The sequence below is a fragment of the Cololabis saira genome, chromosome 13, assembly GCF_033807715.1.
Source record: "Cololabis saira isolate AMF1-May2022 chromosome 13, fColSai1.1, whole genome shotgun sequence".
Taxonomy (NCBI): Eukaryota; Metazoa; Chordata; class Actinopteri; order Beloniformes; family Belonidae; genus Cololabis; species Cololabis saira.
In genome coordinates this window covers 15608374-15633982 of record NC_084599.1, presented here as the reverse complement: position 1 = coordinate 15633982, position 25609 = coordinate 15608374, and the positions used below count along the sequence as shown (strand labels likewise).

At 42.3% G+C, this 25609-nt stretch overlaps 2 protein-coding genes across 2 annotated transcripts in view; both read left to right on the top strand.

Annotated features, from left to right (window-relative positions):
• Nucleotides 1-740: 740 nt before the first annotated feature.
• ndnf (neuron-derived neurotrophic factor) lies at nt 741-10985 on the top strand. Its single transcript, XM_061737935.1, has 4 exons — nt 741-1178; nt 6967-7161; nt 7595-7719; nt 8868-10985. The coding sequence occupies exons 2-4, from the start codon at nt 6968-6970 to the stop codon at nt 10262-10264; spliced, it is 1716 nt and encodes a 571-aa protein (XP_061593919.1). The 5' UTR covers nt 741-1178; nt 6967; the 3' UTR covers nt 10265-10985.
• A 13466-nt stretch (nt 10986-24451) lies between these two features.
• The window catches only part of prdm5 (PR domain containing 5), a 38029-nt gene continuing 36871 nt past the window's right edge, over nt 24452-25609 (top strand). The window contains exons 1-2 of the mRNA XM_061737072.1: nt 24452-24655; nt 25451-25534. Of these exons, the coding sequence (XP_061593056.1) occupies nt 24557-24655; nt 25451-25534 (183 nt within the window). The 5' untranslated portion in view covers nt 24452-24556. The remainder of the gene's footprint in view (nt 24656-25450; nt 25535-25609) is intronic.

The following is a 25609-nucleotide window of genomic DNA, read 5'->3' as shown; positions in this document are numbered from 1 at the left end:
AACAGGAAAAGTCCACACATCCTCTAAATTTAGACCACCTGCTCATCACAAGCAGACACATTTGGGAGTTCATTTCAGAGAATGGCGCTTATCTTGGATAAATATTTGCTTCACTGGGCTTCAGCACAGGAACAGCCAACAACAACAACACTTGTCATGCCTCACTGGGAATTTCCGCAGCTGATTAGTGAAACGTTGCACCGGTTTGGTGGTGTTTTTGCCATATTCCAGTTACTGCCTCGAAAACAACAAAAACGGGTTCTTCATAGGTGAAGAAGTGCATGTATTGAACGTCCTGATCGCGGTTGCACCCGTGCAGACACCGGGGCCCTTGATACAACTTGCCTGCACACACAGCAGCCCCGGGGGTTGCGTGACTGGCAGGGTGCTACTGCCCAAACTAATAATTTCCAGGGAGCATCAGAGTAAACAGGGAGGATATAAAAAGTCTGAGGGGGAACCCCGCTCGAAAAACCACGAGGCGTTAGTTTTTAGCCTGCACTCTGGTGACAAGCTGTTCCTAATGTGATTTCAAGGTCGAAATTAGGAGATTTTATAAGCTTTGAGGAATCCACAGGCCCGTGGCTCTTTTCTTTTCTTTTTTTTTTTTTTTTTTTTACTCTGCGGGTCAGAAAGAACACGGTTTGATCCCCTACTTTTTTTTTTTTTCCTTTTCCGTGGCGTATTCCTGCAGGAGTGGGCTGGTTCTGTGACTTGGAGTTTAGATTGCAAGGGAAGAACACGAAGAAGAAGTTCGCACCAGTTTTGCCTCCAATCCAGAGGAGGTTTCATGAGCAGCGGCGCGGCAGGGGAGGGACGCACTGCCAGCACTCGGGATACCCGCTCACTCACTCACTCACACACACTCACACACACTCCCTCTCACACACACGCTCCTGCCCACCAGAGACCAGTTAAAGCCGCAAGAAAACTGCAAACACGCATCAGAGCAGTCGCCTAATCCGATTGATCTGCAGCAACAAACACGCGTGAAAAACTAGGGGGAACTACTGGACACCGGAGAGGACGAGCGGGTGTTTTGATTTCCTTTTTTCCACCCTTCCTCTCTGAAATCACTTGAGTTTTACTCTTTCTTTTATTTTTATTTCATTTTATTTTAGAGGAGTTTTAGGGACAAAGGACCCCATCCTTGACAGAAGTTGCATATACTCCTGGAGGTAAGTGTGTCTCATGTAAAGATTATTTTGCGTGGTTTTCCTGCAGTGCGTCTTGGAGCTTCCAGCTCCAATGTTGAAACCAGAAGAAAAAAATAAACTTCTTTCATTTTTTTAAAGAACTTTTCTGAAGGTTTCATTTAAAAATGTGCATAAGGATCTATTAAAGACCAGCGCCGACCAAACTCCTTTAACCAATGCCTTTGAAACGCCTGGCAGAGAGAAAGAGAGACAGGGAGGTTTTGCGGTTTACAACTCCGTGAAGTTGAAAGTTTCAGATACATTTCAGTCAAGCCCCAACTCGCGTGTTTTTTATTTTTTATTCCATCTTATCTTGATCTTGGTTATAACTGTGGCACAGGTCGCTAATTAGAGCATGAACTTAAAACAATCCTGTTGCTGTTTGTGTCTACAGACGGTTCCCATGCTCCCAAGGGTGACACGCACCCAGTAAATGCAGTTCCTCAATACGCGCAACATTTCTAACCGCCTGCGCTCCATGTGGCATTTTATTTTCTAATAACTTCAAATGCCGAATGAGAAAGTTTTTCTTTCACACGGTGTGCATTTTTTCCATACACGTTTGTGTCACCCATGGGTGCTTTTACGCACCTGTGAGAATCCTATCGGACCGGAGCGGAGCGCTTCTCGTGGATCGGCTTTTTTTTTTAATTTATCAACTTTACAAAGACACATATTAATAGTTTTTATAAGTGAATTATTCATTGCAGAATAATGACAGTTTGAATCTTGTTCGTAGTTGTTTTCCTCATCCGGTTCATGCCCGAGCGTCTCAGTCGGTGTCTAATGAGAGACATATACCCCGAGTGAGGATTTGAATAACTGTATTTAGCAGCCTGGTGAAGCCACACTGCCTCCCTTCTGCTTTCTCAGGATAATGAAAGATGGAAAAAAAAAAAAGTCTTAAAATGGGAAGGTCTGCGTCGCATACCGTAACTAAACCGTGATTTGCATATGAAAACTTGCTTGCCTGAAAGAATTCCGCCTGCGTTTGCGATATCCGTGTGCGTCCAGAGAGGTGACAGGCTTCACGTATACAGTCTCCTCGGGACTGCTGCCTTTTGTCACACATCCAGAGTCACTGCTATAAGATTAAGAGCTGCAAGTTTGGATATTCTTCTTAAATTATTCATCATATCCCACGCGCTCCTGCAACCCCCCCACACACATCACCCCACCCCATTCGGTCCCGGGCACGCTGCACTTTGTAAAGCCCCTCATTATGCTCCCTGAAACGGACAGAAGAAGAGGCCGAGCCTGCTCGCACTGGCTGCTGAACAGGCTTTTCTGTGCTCCACTTCCCTGCTCAACATCCCGATGGATGCGTTTCCCACGACGCAGGCCGAGCTGCATGCGTGTGCATGTGCAGCCACCCCCCTCGCCCCGGATGATGGGCAGTGGGTGGATGACTTTCCCATGCGGGGGCATTTTCTCTTCTAATCTATAATCACCCTCTCAGCCACAATGCCAGCACATCAGTCAGAGCCACCGTGCCCCCCCCCCCCCCCCCCCCCCCATCCTCCATTCATCCTGAATGCAGAAAGGCCCTGCAGACCCAGCCCTCCTCGCCGGAACATTCCAGGATGCAGTGTGAAAAGCCACATCCAGGGATGGACGGTAAAGAAAGGAGGAGGGGAAGGGTGGGTCAGGAGGAAATTGGGCTCTTCTTTCTTTCTATGACGCTGTTGTGCCGCCCTTCCACGGTTCTGATGATGTGGATAGAGCTCGGCACTTAAAACTGGAGAGTGGTGTTGTGGATGGCGAGGTGACAGGTTCTGATTTAGACTCATACACAGAGTGAAACGGAGGAATGTGATGGTTTGGCTACGCACACACCCACCAGATGAAAATCTCCATTCTTGGATCAGAGCTCTTACCACAGTCTCTACCAATTCATTAATGAACTGTGTAGTGGTCCAAAAGATCCAGACCTGATTTGGTTTGGCATGCCAGAGGTTCAGGACTCGTGTGGTTCTATCCTTGGCTCATCGTTTTCCCCTGCTTCAATCCCCACGTTGGCCCTGAAGTGACAGCGGTGATGGAACTCCACCGAGGACCCACCATAAATCTGCCTCCAGACTTCCTTTAAGAAAACACACATGGAGGCGTAAGGTCCTGCGAGGCCATGCCAGGCGTCTTGTTGGGTGGAATCCGAAATGTGTCTTTATTTGTGTTGAAATTAAACTGTCTTTTATTCCCCTCCCGTTCTGTTAATGAGCTCCATGTGGCAGCAGGCAGGCAGCTTATCCATCTTGACAACGAGCTGGAGGGAAGGAGAAAGAGGCCGGTTCAACAAAGTGAGAGGAGAAAGGGGAGGTCAGGGGCAGTTTGCTGTGCACGAGCACATGCGCGTGCGTGCACGTGTGACAGGACAGGATGCGTCCACGAAGTCGTTCCTGCGATCAGGAGCACCTCGCAAACATGGGATAACCTTTCTGCTGGGATCTCGGTCCTCCCCCCCCTGCACACTCACAGATCAGCTGGTGGAAAACTGTGTCTGAGTTGTTGCGTGTAATTGATATTTACTTGCTTTAATCTTTGGTGGATTGTGAATGATTTTAATGTTGCGGTGGATTGATGTTGTGCAGGAAAGATTGCATCCCTCCAGGGGATGCAAATGCAAAATGTGAGCGTTTTGTTTTTGGCTATTAGACAACATTTGCTTGTAATAACCCCAAATCAGAGCCGGGTCAAAGCTGTTAAGGGAGAAATTCTATTGAGGGAATGTCATTCTTAAGTGAGAGAATAAAGGGATCATTATTGTTTTTTTTTTTTTAAATCAATTTTTCAGAGAGCCCTGGGAAAATAAAGTGCTGCTTTTGTCCTTTAATCCCATTACACAGTTTTTTGAGGTTCCACTAATTTCCATTTCGTAGATACAGAATCTTTTCCTCCCAAAATTCTCTGTAAATCCCATTAAAAGTTAAATAAAAACCTAAAAATACACAACTGTTAAAATATAAAGTAACAACAAAACAAAGTTGACACGATTGTGGTTTCCGTTCCTTTAAAACTGCAATCATAGTTTTTTTCCCCCCCTTGATCTAATTAGATATTGGAGCTTATTTGCTCCAGATGCTGTTTTTTTAACGTGTTATTTTTGTAACGGAACTGTGCAGCACGAGCGTGGTGCAGGCCTGGATGTCAAAGTGGCTCCAGTGGCGGGACTGCGTTGACACTGATGGTCTGTGCAACTGCTCTGGAAGTCGGTGGTCATCTTTTTTTCAATATGCACGCTGGCAAGAGGGGATGAATGCTTCAGCTTGTGTGGGAGAAGTGTCACATATGAAGGCAACATCAAATGTGCTAATTACAGGGGTGATAAAACCCTCCGTGTATGAATGTCGTGACATCAGCGTGGCGGTCATATCTGTATGTGGGGGAAGGGTTCTTCCGGGCTCTTTACCAGGTCTCTGTGGTTTTTGGGGATGTTGGAATGAAAGACAGCTCTGCGCAGTTATGTACATACCACCTTAGCGCTGTCTTGGGTATTAATAGACACTTCTTTGTTCCGACTGACACGTTTTTGAAGTGGAATGGGACAAGCTGAGGCGATAAGGATCTCAACTCTCTGTGTGAGTCAAACCTCAAAGTACCACTTAGGCGGCTTTTCTTTTGCTCTCTGATGTCTGGCGGTGCGACGGGAGGCTGGGGTCAGACAACAGCAGAAAGCGAGACACTGACAGGAGCTGTCAAGGGATTTTTTCTCTTAAACTGAGAATTGCAGTAATGTTTGCAGTGTGGCTATCCGTCCATGCCGGAGTTCTCAGGTTCTACTTATCTGTCCCTGTTTAGGGAGGCACTGGAGGAAGAAGTAAAAGCGAACTGAAAGCGAAGAAATTATCTGTGCATAAGTGTGAAAGAGATTATTTTGCTGGGTGAAAAAACTGTGATCAACGGGAAGAGACAGACAAGGGAGGGTGAGCAGAGAAAAGGAGAGGGAGAAGGGTCATTAAAAGGACACCATCTCTATTGCAGTAAATGGCAGTAAAGTATCTGGCTAATCTGCCGTCATTATGCTGATTAAATCACAAGGGATTTGGCGTTCCCATCAGCTGCAATCAATGGGGCAAAATCAATAGACAGGAGATATGTGAGAGGCTCTCAGCCATGGTCAGCTGCACCTCGCCTCCACCACAGCTCCACCCGTGGAGTGCAGCACCACACGCTTTAATATCACCATCAATAAAACTTAAATGACACGAATTGGAAGATTTTATGTTCAGCGCTTTTATAAAATACAGTGGTGTGGTTCCCCGGGGCACCAAGTAATGTCTTTTCCTTCACACATTCCTGTTTAAATCGAATCCCTCCTTCCGTTCTGTGGCCGGGGTACCTATTCACGCTCTTCGCGTGTCATTCACTCGCACGCAGCGATTCATTGTCAGTGGGGTTCTGGTAAATGTTAATTAAAGGGTAACGCTGAGGTCAAAACATGAGAAGAAAACACATTTTTAATATGGAACGTGATATGTAACGAGGGTGTGGGTGAACGTAATAAAACAAAAACCTATATTGTCCAAAGTAAGTAATGCACAACAGCTATAACTTGTTAGGAACAGTTTTGATTTTAGTTGACAATGCTCAAATTAGTTGATTAGGAATTTTAATTAAATTGGTTTCTTGCAGTAGACAAAAAACTGAATGTATCTCTTATGTTCATAAATACATTTTGAGCTACAACCGTCATTAGTTAGTTGAGTTTAGTTTAACAAAGATGAGCACAGCTTAGTTTAGCATAGTAGCTAAAGTCAGTGACAGCGGTCACACCAGCAGGCCAGTCGGAAAGCTTTTCTCCAGAAATGTGTCTTGCTGTTAAGGGACAGTTTGACCTTTTTTATAAATGCTCTTATTGGAAACTATCCTGAGCATTAGCTGTGAAAATCTAGCCTTCAGGACTTGGGAACGCCCGTTTGGAGCATTTTGACCATGTTGGAATAATCATAACAAGCAACAAAACATGGAAAACTGTGCAAAGGTTATGGGGCGGAAAATGGCAATACCAAATTCATGCATAATCTAATGTGGACATACATAAAGAAATCATAGCAAAACTTCAACGTCGAATTGTATTTCAGTTTTTTAATGACGTCATGGATACGACACTGTTGTGTTGACTCGATTCAAGTAAGCAAATGAATAAATAAACTGCACACAAAACACAACATCCACCAGGCGTGCAGTGAAGCAGTGTGGCGGTCTACAAACATGATGCTGACATGTTTTTCTATACACAGGCGGGGCGGGGAAGTCATGAAAACTCCGTCCGTCGTCTTATTTATTTATTTACTTATATGTTAAATGAAGGCTTTGTGAAGTCATGCTTCTCTTAGCCATGCAACCAAAAGATAAACCGACAACACGGCATGTGGCTAGTATCCGCTGATCTACACAACCACCTCCGTAAACATGGCTGATTTCCCAGGAGTGCCATGACGACCCAATCTCAAACCCTATAGCTGGTTATTTGAAGTGGAAATGTTTGGCTCTAGCCAGGACTTGGCTGTCTTAACTTGACCTGGGTGTTAGCTTGCTTTAAAAATATAAAAAAACATTGGCATCACCCATGAAACCCTCACCTTCTTGTGCACTTTTGAAGTGTCTATAATGGGGTCTCTAACTCATTTTCCTTGATTAGTCTTTATGCTCAACTGCTTCCTGATTGCAACTCCATATCTTTTTATCTACACGCTGGCGAGGCAAAAATGTCAAACTATCCAGTATATGTACATTCATGATTGAAGTGAAGTCCGTTCCCTCTGTGTTACAGAATGAGGCAGTGTAAACGTTGGAGCTCGGTGCTACTGCTGCTGTTGGGGCTGGGATCTCTGGCCCAGAAACTGCCCACGAGAGATGAGGGCCTCTTCCAGATGCAGATCAGAGACAAGTCGCTCTTCCTCGACTCCTCCGTCATACCAGACGGAGCTGAGATCAGCGGCTACCTGTTCAGGGACACGCCTAAAAGGTAAGCACCTCGCACGCACATAATGACTGAAAGACTGACCTAATCCCGGTGATTAAGTCTGCCCACTTTTTTGTCAAGACAGCAGAAAAAAAAAAAAGGCAGTTCCACCTTTCACTGCTGGCTCATTCAAAATAAACATTGTGGAAGATATTAAACCCGGTGACCTCTTCCTGTAAATACATAGAAAGATCAGACGTTTCTCAGTAATGTGATCTTTTATGCTGACGCAAAAAAGTAAATAATAGATGAGAACGTCTCTCAGCTCAAAGGGGAGTGAACAAGGTCGACCGTATCACAATGTCACTGTTTTCTTGAGCATTTCTCCGTCAGTCGGCTCACACACTAAACCCTGCGCACCGTTTGGGATGACATCAAACTATGGTAAATCATAACTGCCAGCGCTGACATCGGGCCTGCTATTTTGTTTTTACAGGTACTATTTTGTGGTGGAAGAAGACAACACCCCCCTGTCTGTGACAGTGACACCTTGTGATGCTCCTCTGGAGTGGAAACTCACCCTGCAGGAGCTGCCAGAAGAGTCCAGTGGAGAGGGATCAGGTATAAGTGACATCAGGCAGCAGTGGAAGAGGTTAATGACATGTTACATGGAAATATCACTATCTCCCACACGTAATTAACCCACACAGAAATGTTTGCCTTTATGTTTTGGTGGGTTTTAATTAAGTTACAGTCGTAGTGTCTAGTCTGACCACTAATGAGGTCTGACTCGGCCCAAGCTGATGTCTGTAATTTCAGAGAGGGGCTCTACCTTAGCCAGCCTACTGAATCAAAGCCATTACATCCCTTTACTTAAAGCCTCTTGGTCTTCTTGGGGTAAATCCTGCAGCTCTCTGTCTGTCTTTCCTCCTTCCTCTTTCCCTTTATATATTTATCTTTTCTGTTGCCTCGCATCCAAACTTTCTCTGTATGGAATAACAGGACAGGGGACCTTGCCAGATGAATAGAGCATCGAGGTGTGACGTGAGCGGTTATTTTAATGCCTATGCACGGCTACCTGAGTATGTGTCTGTGCTCTTGTCAGATCAAATACTCCAAGATAATTTATTGTGTAGTTACACGGTCAAACTGACCTGAGCCTTACTTTAGGAGAAAAGAATTCATTCTCAACTGGAAGACTTATGACAAATTTGAACTAATCCCATGCAGTGCCAGCAGTCTGATTTCACAAGATGTGCTGCAGTGAAGAGTTACGCCGATGACCCCTTTCCTGCATTTGCAGCCCTTTCTGCAAGATGTCTCCAGTGGGAGTAGATCTTTTGCGCATTAATTTTTAGTACACCACTGAGCACACTCTCTGGTCGACAAACATAATATTATGGTTGCCTGCTCAACCTGGAGTACGAGCTCAGGCTGTTTCTCTCGCATGGAGGCTACAAGGCGCCTCTTTGTAGTGCAACTTCCCCGGGAGCACCAAGTGAATGGTGGCCTATGATCTTTGGGGATGTTTGGAGTGAAAACATGACTGCAGTTTGAGCGGGGCTGATCATCCATGAGACTTGCAGAGCGTCTTCATGATCTCATAGCGTTAAACATCCTTAGTTTGGTGAGAAATGTAGTTTTTGTCATAAAAAGTCAAAGAAGGAAAAGAAGACATGACTAGAAATGTATGTAAAGACCGGTAACATAGATCTGGAGCGGTACGAAGTCAGGAGCTCATGTTGTGCATGTTTGCTTTTCTTTTTCAGGAGAGCCTGAACCTTTGGACCAGCAGAAACAGCAGGTGACCGTGGATGAGGGCACGGAGCTCTTCACCTACAAGGGGAACGATGTGGAGTCCTACGTGTCGACCAGCACGCCCTCCGGCCTCTACCAGCTGGAGCTGCTCTCCACTGAGAAAGACAGCAATTTCAAGGTGTACGCCACCACAACTCCAGAGTCCGACCAGCCCTACCCCGAGCTGCCCTACGACCCCCGCGTGGATGTGACTGCGCTGGGCCGCACTACGGTCACCCTGGCGTGGAAGCCGACGCCCACGGGCTCTCTGATGGGCCAGCCTGTCCAGTACTGCGTCGTGATTAACAAGGAGCACAATTTCAAGAGCATGTGTGCTGCTGAGGCTAAAATCAGCACTGACGATGCCTTCATGTTGGCCCCAAAGCCTGGCAGGGACTTTAGTCCGTTTGACTTTGTACACTTTGGCTTTGTTCCCTCTGACAATGGTTTTGGCAAGGAGAGAGGCCTGACGAGCAACAAGATCTCACGGGCGTATGCAACCAAACCCAAAGTATCAGACATTCAGAAGGTGTGCATTGGTAACAAAAACATTTTCACTGTGTCAGACCTCAAACCAGACACACAGTACTACTTTGATGTGTTTGCAGTGAATTCTGCCACGAACACCAGCACTGCGTACGTCGGGACCTTTGCCCGCACTAAAGAGGAAGCTCGCCAGAAGACGTTTGAGCTGAAGGACGGCAAAGTATCAGACGTTTTCATCAAGCGAAAGGGCAGCAAGTTCCTGCGCTTTGCCCCCGTGTCCTCCCACCAAAGGTTCACGCTGTTCGTCCACTCGTGTCTGGATGCGGTGCAGGTGCAGGTGAGGCGGGACGGCAAGCTGCTGCTCTCGCAGAACGTGGAGGGGGTGCGGCAGTTCCAGCTGCGCGGGAAGCCCAAAGCCAAGTACCTGATCCGCTTGCGAGGAAGCCGGAAAGGAGCCTCCACCCTGAAGGTGCTCGCCACCACAAGACCCAGCAGCAAGCAGCCTTTCCCTTCTCTTCCCGAGGACACCCGCATCAAGGCCTTCGACAAGCTGCGCACCTGCACCTCCTCCACGGTGGCCTGGCTGGGCACACAGGACCGCAACAAATACTGCATATACCGCAAGGAGGTGGCTGAGAATTATGGCGAAGAGCAGCGACGCCGGGAACAGAATCAGTGTGCCGGGCCAGAGACCCGCAGGAAGTCAGAAAAAGTCCTGTGCAAGTACTTCCACAGCCCGAATCTGCAGAAGGCTGTGACTACAGAGACCATCACGGGTCTGGAGCCGGGCAAGACCTACCTGCTGGACGTTTACGTGGTGGGACATAGTGGCCACTCGGTGAAATACCAGAGCAAACTGGTGAAAACAAGGAAATACTGCTAAATGACTCTGCAAAGAAGAAATCTATTATATATATTATAAATATATAAAATAAGTTTATTTAACACTAAGTGATATTCTACTAAGGAGTGTATGCAGACTGACTACTCACGCACCTGATGGGCCTGTGGCAGTGACTGAACTGTTTGTAGAGAGAGAGATATCAACCTGTATATTTTTGTTTACATTTCGTTGTGGCATGTCTGAGTGGCCCGGAGCGCGAGCTTCTCTGTTACCAGGCCCGTCGTCTCGACATCACGCTGCCACCGGGGAGGCACAACTTCAAAGAAGGTCCTATTTCATCTTGTGTGCTTCTTTGTTGCTGCATGACATTTGCTTTTGTCTGTCATGTTTGTCAGGTCCTTCAGTTACAAATCACGCTGACTGGAGGAGATCCAGAGGCCTCCCACTTTATATAGATCTCTCACTGCATATTCACTACAAGTTGTAGGAGGAATTTAAATTATTTTGTACTTCTTGTCTATCTTTTTGATTGTCTTTTTATTGATGACAATAATAACTGTACCAAGTAAAGTCGCAGTTTTATGAGGAGGTTGTCGTAGTTCAGACATTCCCTGATGTATCTCAGCCAGTGTTTGCTTTAGAGCCCATCTTGTAAATGTGTTCTGTGCTAGAAATCTGTATTATCACTGTGTGTGTGTCACATGTACAGAGCTGTCCTGCCAATATTCATGTACATAAAGACTAAATATAGAACAAGTAATCCCTGTGTCACCCTGGGTGTCATGTTCTTTTGCCATGCAGCTAGGATCACAATTTGAGCTGAGCAAGCACACAATGCATTGTATCTAAAGACTCAAGCATGTTTATATATGTAGATGAAATGGAAAAGGCATACCTGTGCAAGAAAGTCCAGAAAAAATGTCTTTCAGCTCTAGGAATACTTAAAATACACTTGGATGGACAAGCGTGATGAGAGGGCCAAGCTTTGCATTTACAAAGAACTAAAACATTTGGTTTCATTGATTGAGGTGATTCATGTGGTATTCAAAATAGCAGATAATTTACATTACATATACCCTGGATATTTAGTGTTTTGTGTCATCAACTTTATTTAATCTATCAATACAAATTCCATATTACATTTTGGGTCTGCAGCACATTTCAAGTTACGAAGCATTTCAGCAGTTATTTTGTCCCGTTCTCTCTGCAAGCATGTATTACGATGTGCACTAGTATGGATCCTTATTTGATAAAAACCCTTTTATAAAGCGCTTCAAGGAAATTTTGATACATTTTTTTTACGTTATTATAAATATAAATTGTTAGGATCAGGAAGGTTGGTTTTGTTTTAGTCTTGAAATGGATGTAAATTAGCAAATGAAATGTAGCTGATAAAGCATAAAATATTATAGGTAGACGATAAAAAACTCATTATAGGTAGACAATAAAAAACAAAAGTAAATGTAAAAATCACAGTTTCAAAATGTCTTATCTTCCCAACTTTTCTTATTTTAAATTTTGGGGTTTTATTATTTGCAAAAACAACTGTTCTGTATCTTGTTAATACTTGACATAAATAGATTTTAACAGATACATATTTGTGCCGTTTCCATCTTATCGCATGAGAATAACACCTTTGATTTGGTTTGATAGTTTTGGGTTTTGTAAATCAAGACCAAAATGCATTGTTTTTCATGCTGTACGCTGTTCAGCCCAGACATCTGGTTCTCCACAATAGAAGATGTATAAAAAACACAAAATGTAGACACTGCTTACATTTAATCATGCATCTTTGCATCTTTGCTCTAGCGCTCTGGTCAAAATGACCCAAGCCAGCACGAGGGCCACAGTTCCGAGGGCTTGCCTAACCATTAGTGCCTTGCAAGGATTAAATAAACTACAATACTAGCCATTTTGGCACTAATAAGCTATTATATACATCTCGTATATGTTTAATCTAAACTTAATCTTTTAAGAGTTAGCCCTTTCATGAACTGCCATGAATACTCCACCACTTCTGGGTATGGGATGGCCCTACAAGTCTGTCTCTCCTCGCCTAGCCCCATGTACACACACATACTGTATACAAATCTCATACATCAAAGCCCTGCACTCATTACCAGGCAAAAGATAAACAGTGAATCCTGCAGATGGTTAGCCCTTGGATAGAGGTTTCTCTGTATGTCCGTGTTTGCATGAATGTTTGTGAGAGGGTCTCTTGACGCATGTTGGGAAAATAGGAGCGTCTGTAAACCTTGTTTTTTCTCCCTCCATCCTAAACTGGTTGAATTGACCAGAGAGCACACTATTTTTAAAAGTTTCACAGCTGATATCGTTCACATGTGCAGGATAACATTTGAGTATGCCTGGCCAGCTTTATTGGTGGTAGTTTACAGGGGATACCCATGACTCTCCTACAGCTCTCTGGAAGCCTCTCCACATTATTCCAGGGCAACGACAGGTTAATGGAAACCAGGTGGAGCCTCCTTGCATTTCCTGTGATTTGACTGACAGCGAGTTGCGCTGGTAAATCAGGGTGCAGCCCAGAATCAGTCAAGATGGAAATATGGTAATTCTTTGGAAGCAGCTGTTTTTCTTGGCTGCAACAGACAGAGAGAGCTTTTCCATCCACCTGAGACTATTCAGAGCGTACGGATATGAACACTGATGTGTGTCTGGCTTGCTGCTAATTATGACTGCAAGGCAAAGAATTCTATCAAAACTTACTTGTAGTTTAGGCACTGGAAAAAAACAAACTGTAAGTAACAGTGAATGCAAAGATTGGCTGATGTGCTGAAGTACTTTTCTTTGAATATGTTTCTTGCAATTTAAAAGCTGTCCAAAAAAAAGTTAATACACTCTTAATTTGCAATGAAGTTACAATTTTTATGTCTTTTTTTATTTATTTGCATTAACCCTACTGATAGACCTGACACATTGCCCATTAATGTTTAAACTTTGATGTCAGTTTTTAAGACAGAGCACCGTAAATCTGCTTTATTATGTGATGTGTTTTCAAACTGCGCTATAAAGCAGTTTATTTTTAACCCACCCACATCCTTCTCCTAAGCCCAATTGAGTAAATAGTTTCTCAAGCCAACTAACAGTTTTAGTTTCAAGATCTAATTAACCATTACTGTTGATTTCCACTGAAGTGGGTGATGAAGTGTACAGGGGCAACAGTTTATCACTTTAAATAATTTGTTTATTAAACATACTGTGCAGCATGAGGCTGCAGTAATTTAGGTTTAGCACAAAAAATGAAAACAGGGGGAAGCATGTAGTGTGCACAGCTGCAGCTCAAAAGTACACTTTTGAAAGTTTGTTTGAGACTGTGACTTCAATTTCAGTTTCCCTACTGCAGAACATCAGCGATAATGCAGATAAAAAACAAAATTGTAAAGAGAGATGATGTATTTGTTTGTAATCAAACATTTGCTAGAACCAACTTGAAATGTATGAGGTATGATGAAAATTTTCTCCTTTAAGCCAGTAATCATAACTGCTTAAATCAGCCCAAAAACAACAAAAACAACAACAACAAAACATCCTTTTGACTTTAACCATAGCCTGTATAAAAAGATCTGGACAAACCTCTTTTACAGGTTTTCTGAAGCTTATTTGAAGCTTATTTTTGGGAGCTCTGGTCAGTGCCATATTGGCAGGAGCTTACTTTGGTCAAGTGAAAATGGGTTTTAAGAGCAGACAGAACAAGTCCAGCTTTTGGTTGCAACACTTTACCTCAGTTACCACAAGCTGGATATTTTAGCTTAGCACATACTTACCAACGATGGAAACGTTACCTCGCACTCATTCTGATCAAATCTGTCCATCCATCAGTTTCAGAGTTTCAGATGTAATTTAAGTAGCAGCATCTGACATAAGGACTGCCGAAGCTGAAATGAGGACTAGCTACCACAATTGGTGATCTAGCAAGACTTAGGAGAGCTTGTTTTGCTGAGAATTGTACTAACATATTGCCAGAGATGTCTCCGCGACTGGATTGGTCTGGGACAAAGGTGGCTGCTGGAGGGCTCCTGTAGCCTGCCAAATTGAAAAGCAGTGCGGAGGTCTCTGCAGATTAGCCGGCAAAGCCTGTTTCGTACCCATGCATGCTATGAATACGGAGTGACCCAGGAAATGGAAAGGGACCCAGGTTGGGACCCTGTTGGTGGAGGTAGCAACCGTAGCTAATAATGCCACAACATAGTGCATGTCATTGCATTTTCTCCTTTCTGTTTAGGCCGGGACACACCGACCCGACACTAATCTGTGAGGTCGCCCATATAGAAAAAGAAAGAAGAACTACTGGAAATGACGGCTCACTCTAGTCTAGAGTTCTGAACAGAGACCGCTGAGATTGATCATAGAGACCGAGGGCTAGTGGTTGATTCGTATGCCAACACTGAAGGACGATGGAACGGAACTTAGGCCTACCAACCCCACTCGAGTCAATGACCTCGCCCGACTGCCCGACGGCAGATTATTGGATTGGTGTGTCCCGGCCCTTAAAAGCACCACATAGTTCGGTCCGACCTTGTGACTTAAAAGTCTACTCGTCATGACATTTTAGCTGAACTCTGTAGACCATATAGTCAGCACAAATTCCCTGCAGTTCCATGACTGACCACTAGTGTCTGGCAGCAAAATCAAGTCAATTTCCATTGACTCCCGTGTTAAAATGTCCAACTTTATAGCAGCGTATTTACAGCCAGGTTCAAAAAAACATTTGGGATCAATCGTTTGATTTCAGAATTTATGTAAAGCATTACATTCATTTCTAATATGATTGATTGACAGTCAGCTTAGCCAATGGCTAGCCGTTATCACTTCCTCATCCCTAATTGTCATGCTAACGCACTTAGCAAACCAACAACAGGTTTGTATTAACCCAGCGTCGGCTAAACCCAACTCTCATTTTTGTTTTTGCCATTGTGTCAACACAATAAATGGTATATTGTGCTGTAAACATCTGATGGCAGCTCTGATGTTGTGGTGGAGTTCGGCTAAACAAGCTAAAGTCCAAATCTAACTTTGATATGTGTGGTGTGTTCCACCAGCTTCTCCAGTAACATGGCTACGCTTTGTACGAAGAAAGACGGGCTTCCAAACCACTAATCACAAACCAGTGGGTCACATGACCTCATGCTTCATCCATTGTTTTATAGTCTATGAGCAAAACCTAACTCGAGATGTTAGCCTGAGTTAGACAAACAAGCGGGACCCTGCTAATAAAACCAAGGCCGTGTTTTTGAGTGCATAAATGTGTTTACATCAAATACCCAGACGGTGCACTCAAAACGCTCAGAAAATCGAGCGAGGAATGCTGTGCAGTTGGTGGACTCAATCATCTCCATCTTATTGGTGTAGAGGAAGTGGTGAGACACTCATGTGCACATTTTTGGTTTAAAAGAAGACAGCAGTTTGTCTTCAGTTTAAACTCTCATGAAAGAGACGAGAGATTAGACACAACAAGGATTAATTTTGTCTGGAGTTTACAATTGATAAAATGTTCAGTCTTGGTGGCGGCGTTGAGGTAACTCAGGTAAAAAAGTAAAAGAAGAAAGCCTTTGTCTATTATGATAAGCGTACAACTGCACATATGCTTTTGGAATACACTCGTTGCAAGGTGTGTTGTTCTGAGGAACAACACACCTTGATGTGACTGTTTCAAGTGAACCTGCCACCCTTTACGTGAAGGACTTACTCCACTAGATCTAGATTTGAGCTTAAAACTACATTTGGTGGTGTATTCTCGAAAAAAAGATCTGGCTCTTAACTTTGAAGAGACGTATTTAATTATACTTTCCTAATATTATATTTAATGTTGTGAAATAATTACCATCACACGTCCATTACGTTCTGTGGAGTACTAAAGAAAACAAAATTAAAACAGAAACTGACTAAGCTTTACAGAAAGTATGTTTCACCACAAATGTATTTTTTAGAGAGATTTTGCAGTCGACATTTGGGTGTGTGTGTGTGTTTTTTCTTGTTTCCGTGCATAAAAACGATTGCTGCTCAAATGAGTACTGAGTGACACATTTGGACAGAGACTGTGAAGAGAGAGCAGAGACTCCAACAGAATCCAAACAGACAGGCAGACGGCAAACAGGCGGACGTACTGGGAGGGCTCTGAGCAAAACTTCTGTGGCAAAGAAAAGCAGGGAATCAAGTTTGTGTGTAAAACCCTTTGTAATGACTAAAGGGCTCCTGGCATCTATCTGGATGGTACTAATTTTAGAGATGGTTAAATTAAATCAATCAGTCACATAGTGGTACAGTGTAGGGGAAAAAAAATCTTCAAAATAAGCAACGTAAAATGAATCATGATACTTGAAATCTCACACATGCACACAAACAGTGAGCCCCAGCTGGGAAGTAACAGGAGTATACGGAGATGAAAATGATTCACTTTAGCAGCTCCTGGGATAGATTATTATTGAAGCTTAAGTCCAAACCAGTTCTGCAAAGCTCTGATTCACCAGAGGGCCAAGTGAAAAATCTCAGGCTTCCCTCCAAACTGATCCTGACCAAGAGCCCATTCCCAGGAAGGGTGGAGAGGTACCAGAGGCCCTTGGGCATTGCTCGTCTCAGCAGATCTCCATTAGGATAACTCCAGCAGTCAAGATAAATGTATTTTCCATTTGAGTCCACTGAGTATTTAGCTCCCATGTCAGTTCTATTGTCAGATCATCACATCAGTCAATTAACCCAATCTTCACAAATCAAACACGTTTGAGGATAAAGACAGTTTTGCCACTGATTTGTCCTGGCTTGAAGGAGATTTCTGTGCATGTGTGTGTGTGGCTCTTGACATGTAATAGCCTTGTGTGTTTGTGTACTCAGCGCCATCACTCCCTTAAGTCGGAGCTGTCCAGGGGTGGTCCCTCTGCTCATGAAATCACATCTAAGTGCCTGTAATTTCTCACGCTTCATCAGTACTGTAATTTCAAAAGACTTGGTCTCAAGACCCTCCTTATACTGGGGACCTAAGGTTGTCAGATGAAAACATGGTTTATTTGGTGGCCTCGAAAGCTTCAGGAAATGGTTTGCTGGCTATTCAACGACAGCCTTGAAATAGGGGGCTGTGGTGAGGAACCGCCGGCGCTTGTGAAACATGAAACAAAAGGTGGTCTGGTCGTTCAATCTGCAGTATCAGGTTTGGGAGATTTCAGAAAAATGCACACATTCATTTGGAAAATCTTGTATGGAACCAGTTGTATATTTGCCAAAGTGAGGTTTCCCCTCAGTGAAAATATTTACTTAGAAAAGAAAAAAAAACTAAAAGTATTTATTTCAGTGCATTCCTTTTCTTCGCTGTGTCCTAAATGTGGTTTCTGTAGTCTTTGGCCCTCAGAGACTGGCGCACAGTCACCGAGTGGCTCAGCTCCAAGACCGGGTACATTCAGGGTCAGAATCTTGGTCCTCCAGGCCTGATCATGCAACGTCTTGTCCACACCCAAACAGGTATTTATTTTTTTCATTCATAACACGGGCGCACAAACCAAATGGTGACATTAAAGAGGTGTAATCCAACATTGTAGTCTGAATCTGTATTTTGGAACTTCTTGCTGCTCCAAGGTTTGACTGTATGTTATTCCTCTCTTAAAATGTATTCTGTTATACATATGTAATTCATCACATCAACATTTAGACAGCTGAAAAGTTGATTTTCATTCTAGACAGTTGTTAAATATGTGGCTTTCCATGAACTTTGGAAACATAAATTCTAGCATCACATTCCTTGGGTCATTGAAAATGGATCGTTTTGGAAATGTATTCCCGATGAAGAGGATTCCTTAAAGTCAATGTGGTAGCAAAGATGAAGTCCTACCTTAGAAGAAAAAAAAAGAAAAAAGAAAAAAAGAGCACAAAGTAAGTGTTGTTCCATGTGTATGCAGAATAAACCCAGTATATTCAAGTCTACGGTGGGTGACTTTACTTCAGTGAAGGGACATCAGTGAAATGTCATAAGGGGGAGATTGCCGTGATTGTTCTGATTCTATTATTGACCAAAGGGGCCAGGAGAAGGAGAGCTTCCAGGTCATGATGTTGATGGTTCAGCCGGTGGTTAAAAGGCGATATAGTCGCTCGATTGTTCTGTGTTTTGTACCTGAGTGCTTCCAGGACTCGTGGGGGCTATAAAAGTTTTACCACGGTTGTGATGACTCAGAATGGACACAGAAAAAGGTTTCTGCAGCCTGAGAGCAGCTATAACACTTTATATTTCTGTCTAAATGCTAAGTGTTTTGTATACTGCAAACTGTTCTGTTAATCTTATCTGTCACTTTTAGTGATTAAATGCCCTTTAATCAATGGCATACTCTTGAATTTACCATGAAGATGTTTTTTAGGCCTTAATTAATCAGGAAATCTTAAATTTAACAATTTCCTGTTAAAACAACAACAATACCCAGAGATCCAGTTTTTGCCCTTCTCTTTCACTGTAAATATCTTGTTTCAAGTAACCACACAGTCATACTCTGCTTGCATTAAGTAATATCCACTTTAATTTATGAGTTTATTATCTTGTTCTTCAGTCTCCAGTTTATCAGGAACCCAGAATTAAGAATTACTTGCTAATTTTCACTTGCTGGGGCAAGTATGTTATCAAGTAAAATCATCTAGCTGCATCGATGGCTAATTTCACGAGAATGTAATACTTTTCTGCAAGATTGTGTTGTTTATGTCTTTTATATTAGTCAGAATTTTTGTGGTGTACCAAAGTGAGTGTCTGAATTTCATAATTTCCAGCTCACACAACATGATGTTCATCGTCTCCAAACCAACAAGATGATAATGAGGGTAAAATCAATGCTGCACTTTGAACACACAACTCGCTCTGGCTTGGTTTTTAGCCAGTACCAAAAAACTGGGAATTCCTTCGAGACCAGTGCAGATTCTTGGTGATTTCCATCTTATCATATAAAGAGTTCCTTACTTGCAGAGAAAACCTATGTGTGTGTTTCAGTGGCTTCTTATGCAAGTGTTGGAGATCAGAGGTGGTGGGAATAACCCAGGCATTTTAGTGAAAGCTGAGTGAAAGTTAATGGATTGGAGGGTCCTTGGAGGGCACAAAGGAAAAAAAGGGTCATGACATTTATTCTTCCTGACCTGACAGGCCAAGGCAGTGACAGAGGAGTTGTGTGGGGGGTTGTGGTACAAAGGCCATGTCAGATCCATGATCGAGCTTTTCACCCAAGAGTAACTCTGTCTTATGGCTGAACTCGAAATACACGAGAAATATGACTCCGGGCAACTTATCACAATATCTCAAATACATTTATAGAGAGTAAGACATCCCTACTGAAGGAGATGTTTACCTCGGGTTTGAAACATAAACTCTCTCAAGATGGGACACTCGAGTGTACCGGCCCATTGATTCTGCAGTAAACATGTACATCATGATTCAGTCTTTACCATAATTGGCAACTGACTCTCGTTATTTGGACCAATCACCAAGCAGTTGGGCAGAGAGCCACAAAACAACAGGAAGCCATTGGAATAAACACAAGCTATAAACACGGTAAACAAAACCAAGAGAACACTGACAAATGCTGATTAAAGACTGGAGACATTTGATGAAGAGGTGTCTGAAAACAGAACATACACAAACAATCTGTGGTTTGTGATGATGATCTCTCGCTCTGTAGGGTAAAATTTATCAAGTCAAGGTGAGTGGATACAGACTGAACATAACAAGGATTGCATAAGGATTGAACCTTTTAATATTTTTACACCAGTGTATTCATACTTCCTAACAGGGAAACCACAACATTTGCCAAGTGTTTACATGGTTCATCAGCTTTGATTCGGAAAGCCAGTTTGCTTTACTCAGCATGGTTTTAATTTGACATCAAAAAACTTTTCCTCCTTTGTTCTGCCTCATCTGTCAAATAGAGACTGCTTTTTAAATGGGATTTGTTTTCTTTTTTTACATTGGGGTTAGTAGGGTTCATTTTAAGATTCTAGAGAATCTTTGATGAAACAAGTTTGCAGTAGTGCACATACAAGCTTGAGTAACTTTTTTGAAGTTTTTGAAGTCGCCGTTAATGCCGAACAATACCCATTCATGTTTTGCGGAATGAAGCCTGAGTCACCAACCTTCCGGTTAGAGGATGACCTACTCTACCCGCTGAGCCACAGCCGCCTCCGTTGTGGTTTTATTGCCTTTTGAATGGACTGTTGCAGGACGAAAACATCTGTCAGACCTGTAGTGTTTGCACGTTATGGTTTCTGAGGAACTGATACATTTAAGTCGAGGCAAAGAGGACATTACAATATTCTTAGGGTTTTAGGATTAATGGCTAATGGGAGAAATTGATCATGGTGGGTTTTCCTGAGTTACGTGAAACTCATGCATGTTATGGAACAATTCCCTGTACAATTACCTGTAAGTCTTAATGAGTCTACATCTGCAATGACAATCATAGAGAACCATCCATTTTCTGCACTCAAACTGTTATGAGTTTGCAATAAGTTTTTTCAAACCATATATTATTCAACAATTTGTATGTTATTGTAATTTACTCATGATTTTTGTGGCTCCAGTGGCCATGATGAGAGGAAAGAAAATCTCCTTCATTTTAATCACCTTTATTTGTATAGTGCAGGTTCAAAACAATGTCACAGCACTGCACGCAGGAAGACAAGTCCACTTCTATTATATATTAATTAAATCCAGTTAATTGTAATTCAGTTAATCTCCTTTATTCCAACAGTCAAATTGCACCAAATTTTCACTTTGATGTCCCATGTAACTTAAAGTAATATATCAATATATATCAATTATATTTTCACTTTCCCCTATTTGCTGTTATCAATATAATGATACAATGCTGAATAATGACATTAGCTATAAAACTATTTATTTCATATACCAAGGTAACACAATTTATGTGAGGCTGAAGCTATTAGCATATTATATATTCTTTTTGTTTACATGAAAATACATTATTCTTGGTATATTAATTTCGTAAAAAAGGAGTTCAACCTGTATAAATACAGACTGTAATTTAAAAACTAAATCTTCTATTTTGTCATACAATAATAGAGAAGTGTGCTTGAAATAGTCTCCTAACGCAGACACGCTGCTGTAGTTTTTGATTAAACGTTTATGAAGACCGTTGATATTTTGGTCCTGACTGAAATGGCCTTTGTTACACTGGAGTTGAACTAGAGGGTAAATGACTTCATAAAGGGCATGAGATGAATAAAGGCTGACTCGTCCAAAACTACTCAGCACATCAGGTTGTTGAGCCAATTCTAAACTATTTAGTTCACGCTGCCAGCCCAGATCTAATATTCGGCATATCTAGATTGTCGCTAGATTTCTATTTGAACAGCCAAACACCAGATGAAATGAGATTTTTCCTAACTGCATTCAAACCGCATACTGAGGTGGTTTCAGATGTGATTTCGATCAGCTTTGAAAAGATTAATCTCAGTCCGAATCGTCTGGTTACTCAAATAGCCTTTTTTGTCATTTGCAACGTGACATAAACAATGAATATGTTTACAACAGGAGTTACGGCATAGAGAGAGAGGAGGGATTTCTACGTTACCTCGCCTCAGTTGTCCAACAGCTACCCTGCCTGGACCATGCACGCCACTGTACTGACATACCAGCAGCAACAGCTGCCCCGAACAATACAACAAACAGAATCACCCGCCAACTCTGGCGCTTTTTTAATAACTTGTCAAAGATTTGTACCATGGCGCCATATAAGGATTAGCAACAGCAGCAAAGCCACTTCACCAACCTCAATTTTGCTTTGTTTACAACTTTTCCATAGCTATAGGTTGCTATAGTTACCATGAGGATTGGGATATGTCAACAAGGAGACACAGATCGGATTGTGATTGGATATCCTGAAAATTGGGTTTTACTGGCAGTGTGAACGCAGCCTTAGTCACACAATGAATATGGCCACCAGCAATATATTCAAAGTTTCTGTGGTACGCCCAAAAACTGACCACTTGTGTGGTTAAATAAGCAGAAATATCATTTTCAATCAGAATCATCTTTATTGGCCAAGTTTGAGCGTGCCAGACAGGGAATTTGACTCCGGTTGTTTTGCTCACTGTACCCAGATTTAAATAGTAGCAAACAGTAAATAAACAAATGTGGCTCTTATTAATATATATACAATTAAGGTGAAAGGTGCAGCAGTATGAAGTGGTTATTGAACATATGCTGCATTGTCACAGCATATGATTGTGGTTATTATTATTATTATTATTATTATTATTATTATTATTATTATTATTATACTATTATTATTATCATTATTGCACAGTGGTTGATTACTCTGAGACTTAGATTATTCTGAGGTTTAATATAATTCCTAAACTGTGAGATTATTCAAAAACATTTAATTGAACATGAACATTGTGCAGTAATGTTGTAGATATAGTCAGCATCCATGTTGTCATGGGAACACTTGACCCCCCCCCCCCCCCCCCTCCTTCCCGTTGGCTCAAGTGAGACTCCCTGGCCATTCCCTTCATGTGATCTGGATGAATGACACACAGTGCATACTGTATCTTCATTGCTGCTCAACTTTATTTATATTTTACAGATTTGTACTTCGTTGCTGAGGCACCATACTTGGAACCTCTAACATTTACAGGGGAACAAAAATGAATCTAGTCAACAACATCAGCAACATTTTTTGGGGTCTCTCTCATGTTAATTACAGGGTCATTAAAATGGTATTAAGAAATGTTCCCGTTTCTGTTTGTTTGTTCGTTTTCTCTCTTGCAGATTTCAAAGCCTTGTGTGCCCCTTGTGTGTTTCCCTGTGTTTTCTCTCATTTCAGACTAGCAGCGGATGCCACCCCCCACCACACTCAAATATTTTATATTAATTATAAAAAATTATATATAATATAAAAAAAGAATTATAGATTAGATTATATTAAAATGCATATATATGCTTTAGGTTTTACCAAACTTGGTATTAACCATTAATATTATGCAAACGACCCGTGACCCTGCAAAGGATATAGAGGGTATAGATAATGGATGGATGGATGGATATATGCAGACAAAAAAATGGTCTTAAGAAGTACTAAAACCTGTATTAAGATGAATATGATGCTTGCCTACCTGTAAATAAATCTAAATGCTGTTGGAGACCCCTTAACTATTTATTATATAAGTTAATTTTACATATTTATAATATGCTAGATCATTGTTTAAATTTAAACTGTACCACAGAAACTTTTTTCCATCTCAACAAGCTGCAGTTGTACAAATAGTAATATGCTTTTAAGTACATGTTGGTGTGATGTAACCAGGGGTGGAAAGTAACAAATTACATTTACTCACGTTACTGTAATTGAGTACTTTTATGAGTAATTTATATATTTCTAAGTAGTTTTTGAAATATGTAATTTTTACTTTTACTCAAGTATATTTTGAACCAAGTATTTTACTTTGCTACATTTGAACCCCCTCACGTTACTGAGTACAAAATTTATGGTGAAAATCTTGTGGGCATTTTATTTTGGTTTATTGTGAATAGCAGGATCCTGCGGGCATTGGGCACTTTATTTTGTGTTTGAATACTTTGATTCTGGTTTTAGTGTTGTCGGTTGGACAATATGTTTGCACTTTACAGTAGCCTACAGGTTGTGACTGTCCTTTTTGTCCTGTTCAGCGGAAGTAAAAGGATCATGTTACTGAGCTCAGCTGAGCTTTTACAAGTGTGGATGTGTACTTTAATATGCCTCGAAGTTAATTAAAACAACTTGTGCTGGATTTGATTCGTGACTCTTCCTTTTTTTGCATTAAATAACTGAAAGTAACTTTTACTCAAATTACATTTTAAATGAAGTACTTTTGTACATTTACTCGAGTAAATCTTTAGATGAGTACTTTTACTTATACTTTGAGTAGGATTTAAGCAAAGTAAAGATACTTTTACTCAATTACAATTTTTCAGTACTTTTTCCACCTCTGGATGTAACACATGAATGGTAATGGGGGTTTCAGGTGAAGTGTTTCTATGCTGTTAGTTGTTCCATCTGTAAGAAGCTGCAGGATCCAGCTGTGGATACAGTGCAGCTGTTGTGCAAACAGGCTGAATGGAGCGCAGGCTGCAGCGTGCCTGTGCTGAAGGGAAAGGTAGTAGCCTCTGGTTAGAAACTTTGGACCAATCAGGACGCCGCTCCGCTTTGCTGCAGCAGGAGCAACAGGAGTTCAACCTGGACCTCTTTCATGAAGAAAACTATCCGCTTAACATTCACACTGACCATGTCTTTTCATTCCCGCTGACACATGTGATAGCCAACTAAATGTCATTGAAGGAAACGTTTCCCAGTGATGACAATGTTGGGTATGTACGTGCCAGACAGATTTTCCCTGAAATCGTCAAAGGTCCAGGATGGAATCGGTCTTTACACGGCGAGACGAGTGAAAAAGGTTTGTTGTTTTCTGACTGACTGGGGGAAAACTCCGACACGCGGTTTACAGGACGGAGGCGTTTTGAGTTACGTTTTTTAAGCGGCTTTTAGCGCTGTCGACGCGTAGTTTTTACTCTCCTTATTCCTTACAGTCGCTGTCAAGAGAGTAGAGCCTGAATTATGGTTCCGCGTTAAATCGACGCAGAGCCTACGCCGTAGCATACGGCGTCGTTGCGCGTCGCCGCGTACCTTACGCCGTAAGCTCTGCGTTGGTGTACGCTCATGACTCCAGTGACGTCGAGTGCCACGTAGCTACAGTAACTGCGCTGCTTTCATGTCGGCCGACGCGCTCGTGCCGCGGACACACTTTAATCCTACATGTAAAACACTTGACTTTACTGAACAATACACATGTTCTTCTACCTCCTCACATATGTGCAGAAGGCGTATGAAGCTGTGAAATGTTTCAGAAGGAGGGGGGGCTGGCTGGCTTGTGTGTGTCACTTATATGTTCACAATGGGATTCAAATCTGTTCAAACCCTGGCTGAGGATGGTTATGAAAACAGCACGAGCTGCAACACATTTTGATTTTGTCACTCCCCTTGTTAGATCATCAGGATGCGTTCAAAAAATGTCACTTTAAGCAGTAGGCGTGTCCCACAAAGTCATTCAGCAGTTATCATCACTGCAGAAGTCATGTCTCGGACCGTCCTCCGCTGATGCGGATTGGGTTGCAATATAATGATTGTTGGCTGCCATTGTGTTTTACGAAGGCTTCATGCTCGAGGATTGATGGCTCTGTTTGTTTTCAAGGGAGAAAAGTTTGGCCCATTTGCTGGTGAGAAAAAGCTGCCCAGTGAGCTGGATGAAAGCTCGGACACCAGGCTGATGTGGGAGGTGAACGCACGCACATCCTGCATTGCTTTCTGCACAAGCACACACATTTAAAGCAAGAGATGATTCATATCTAGG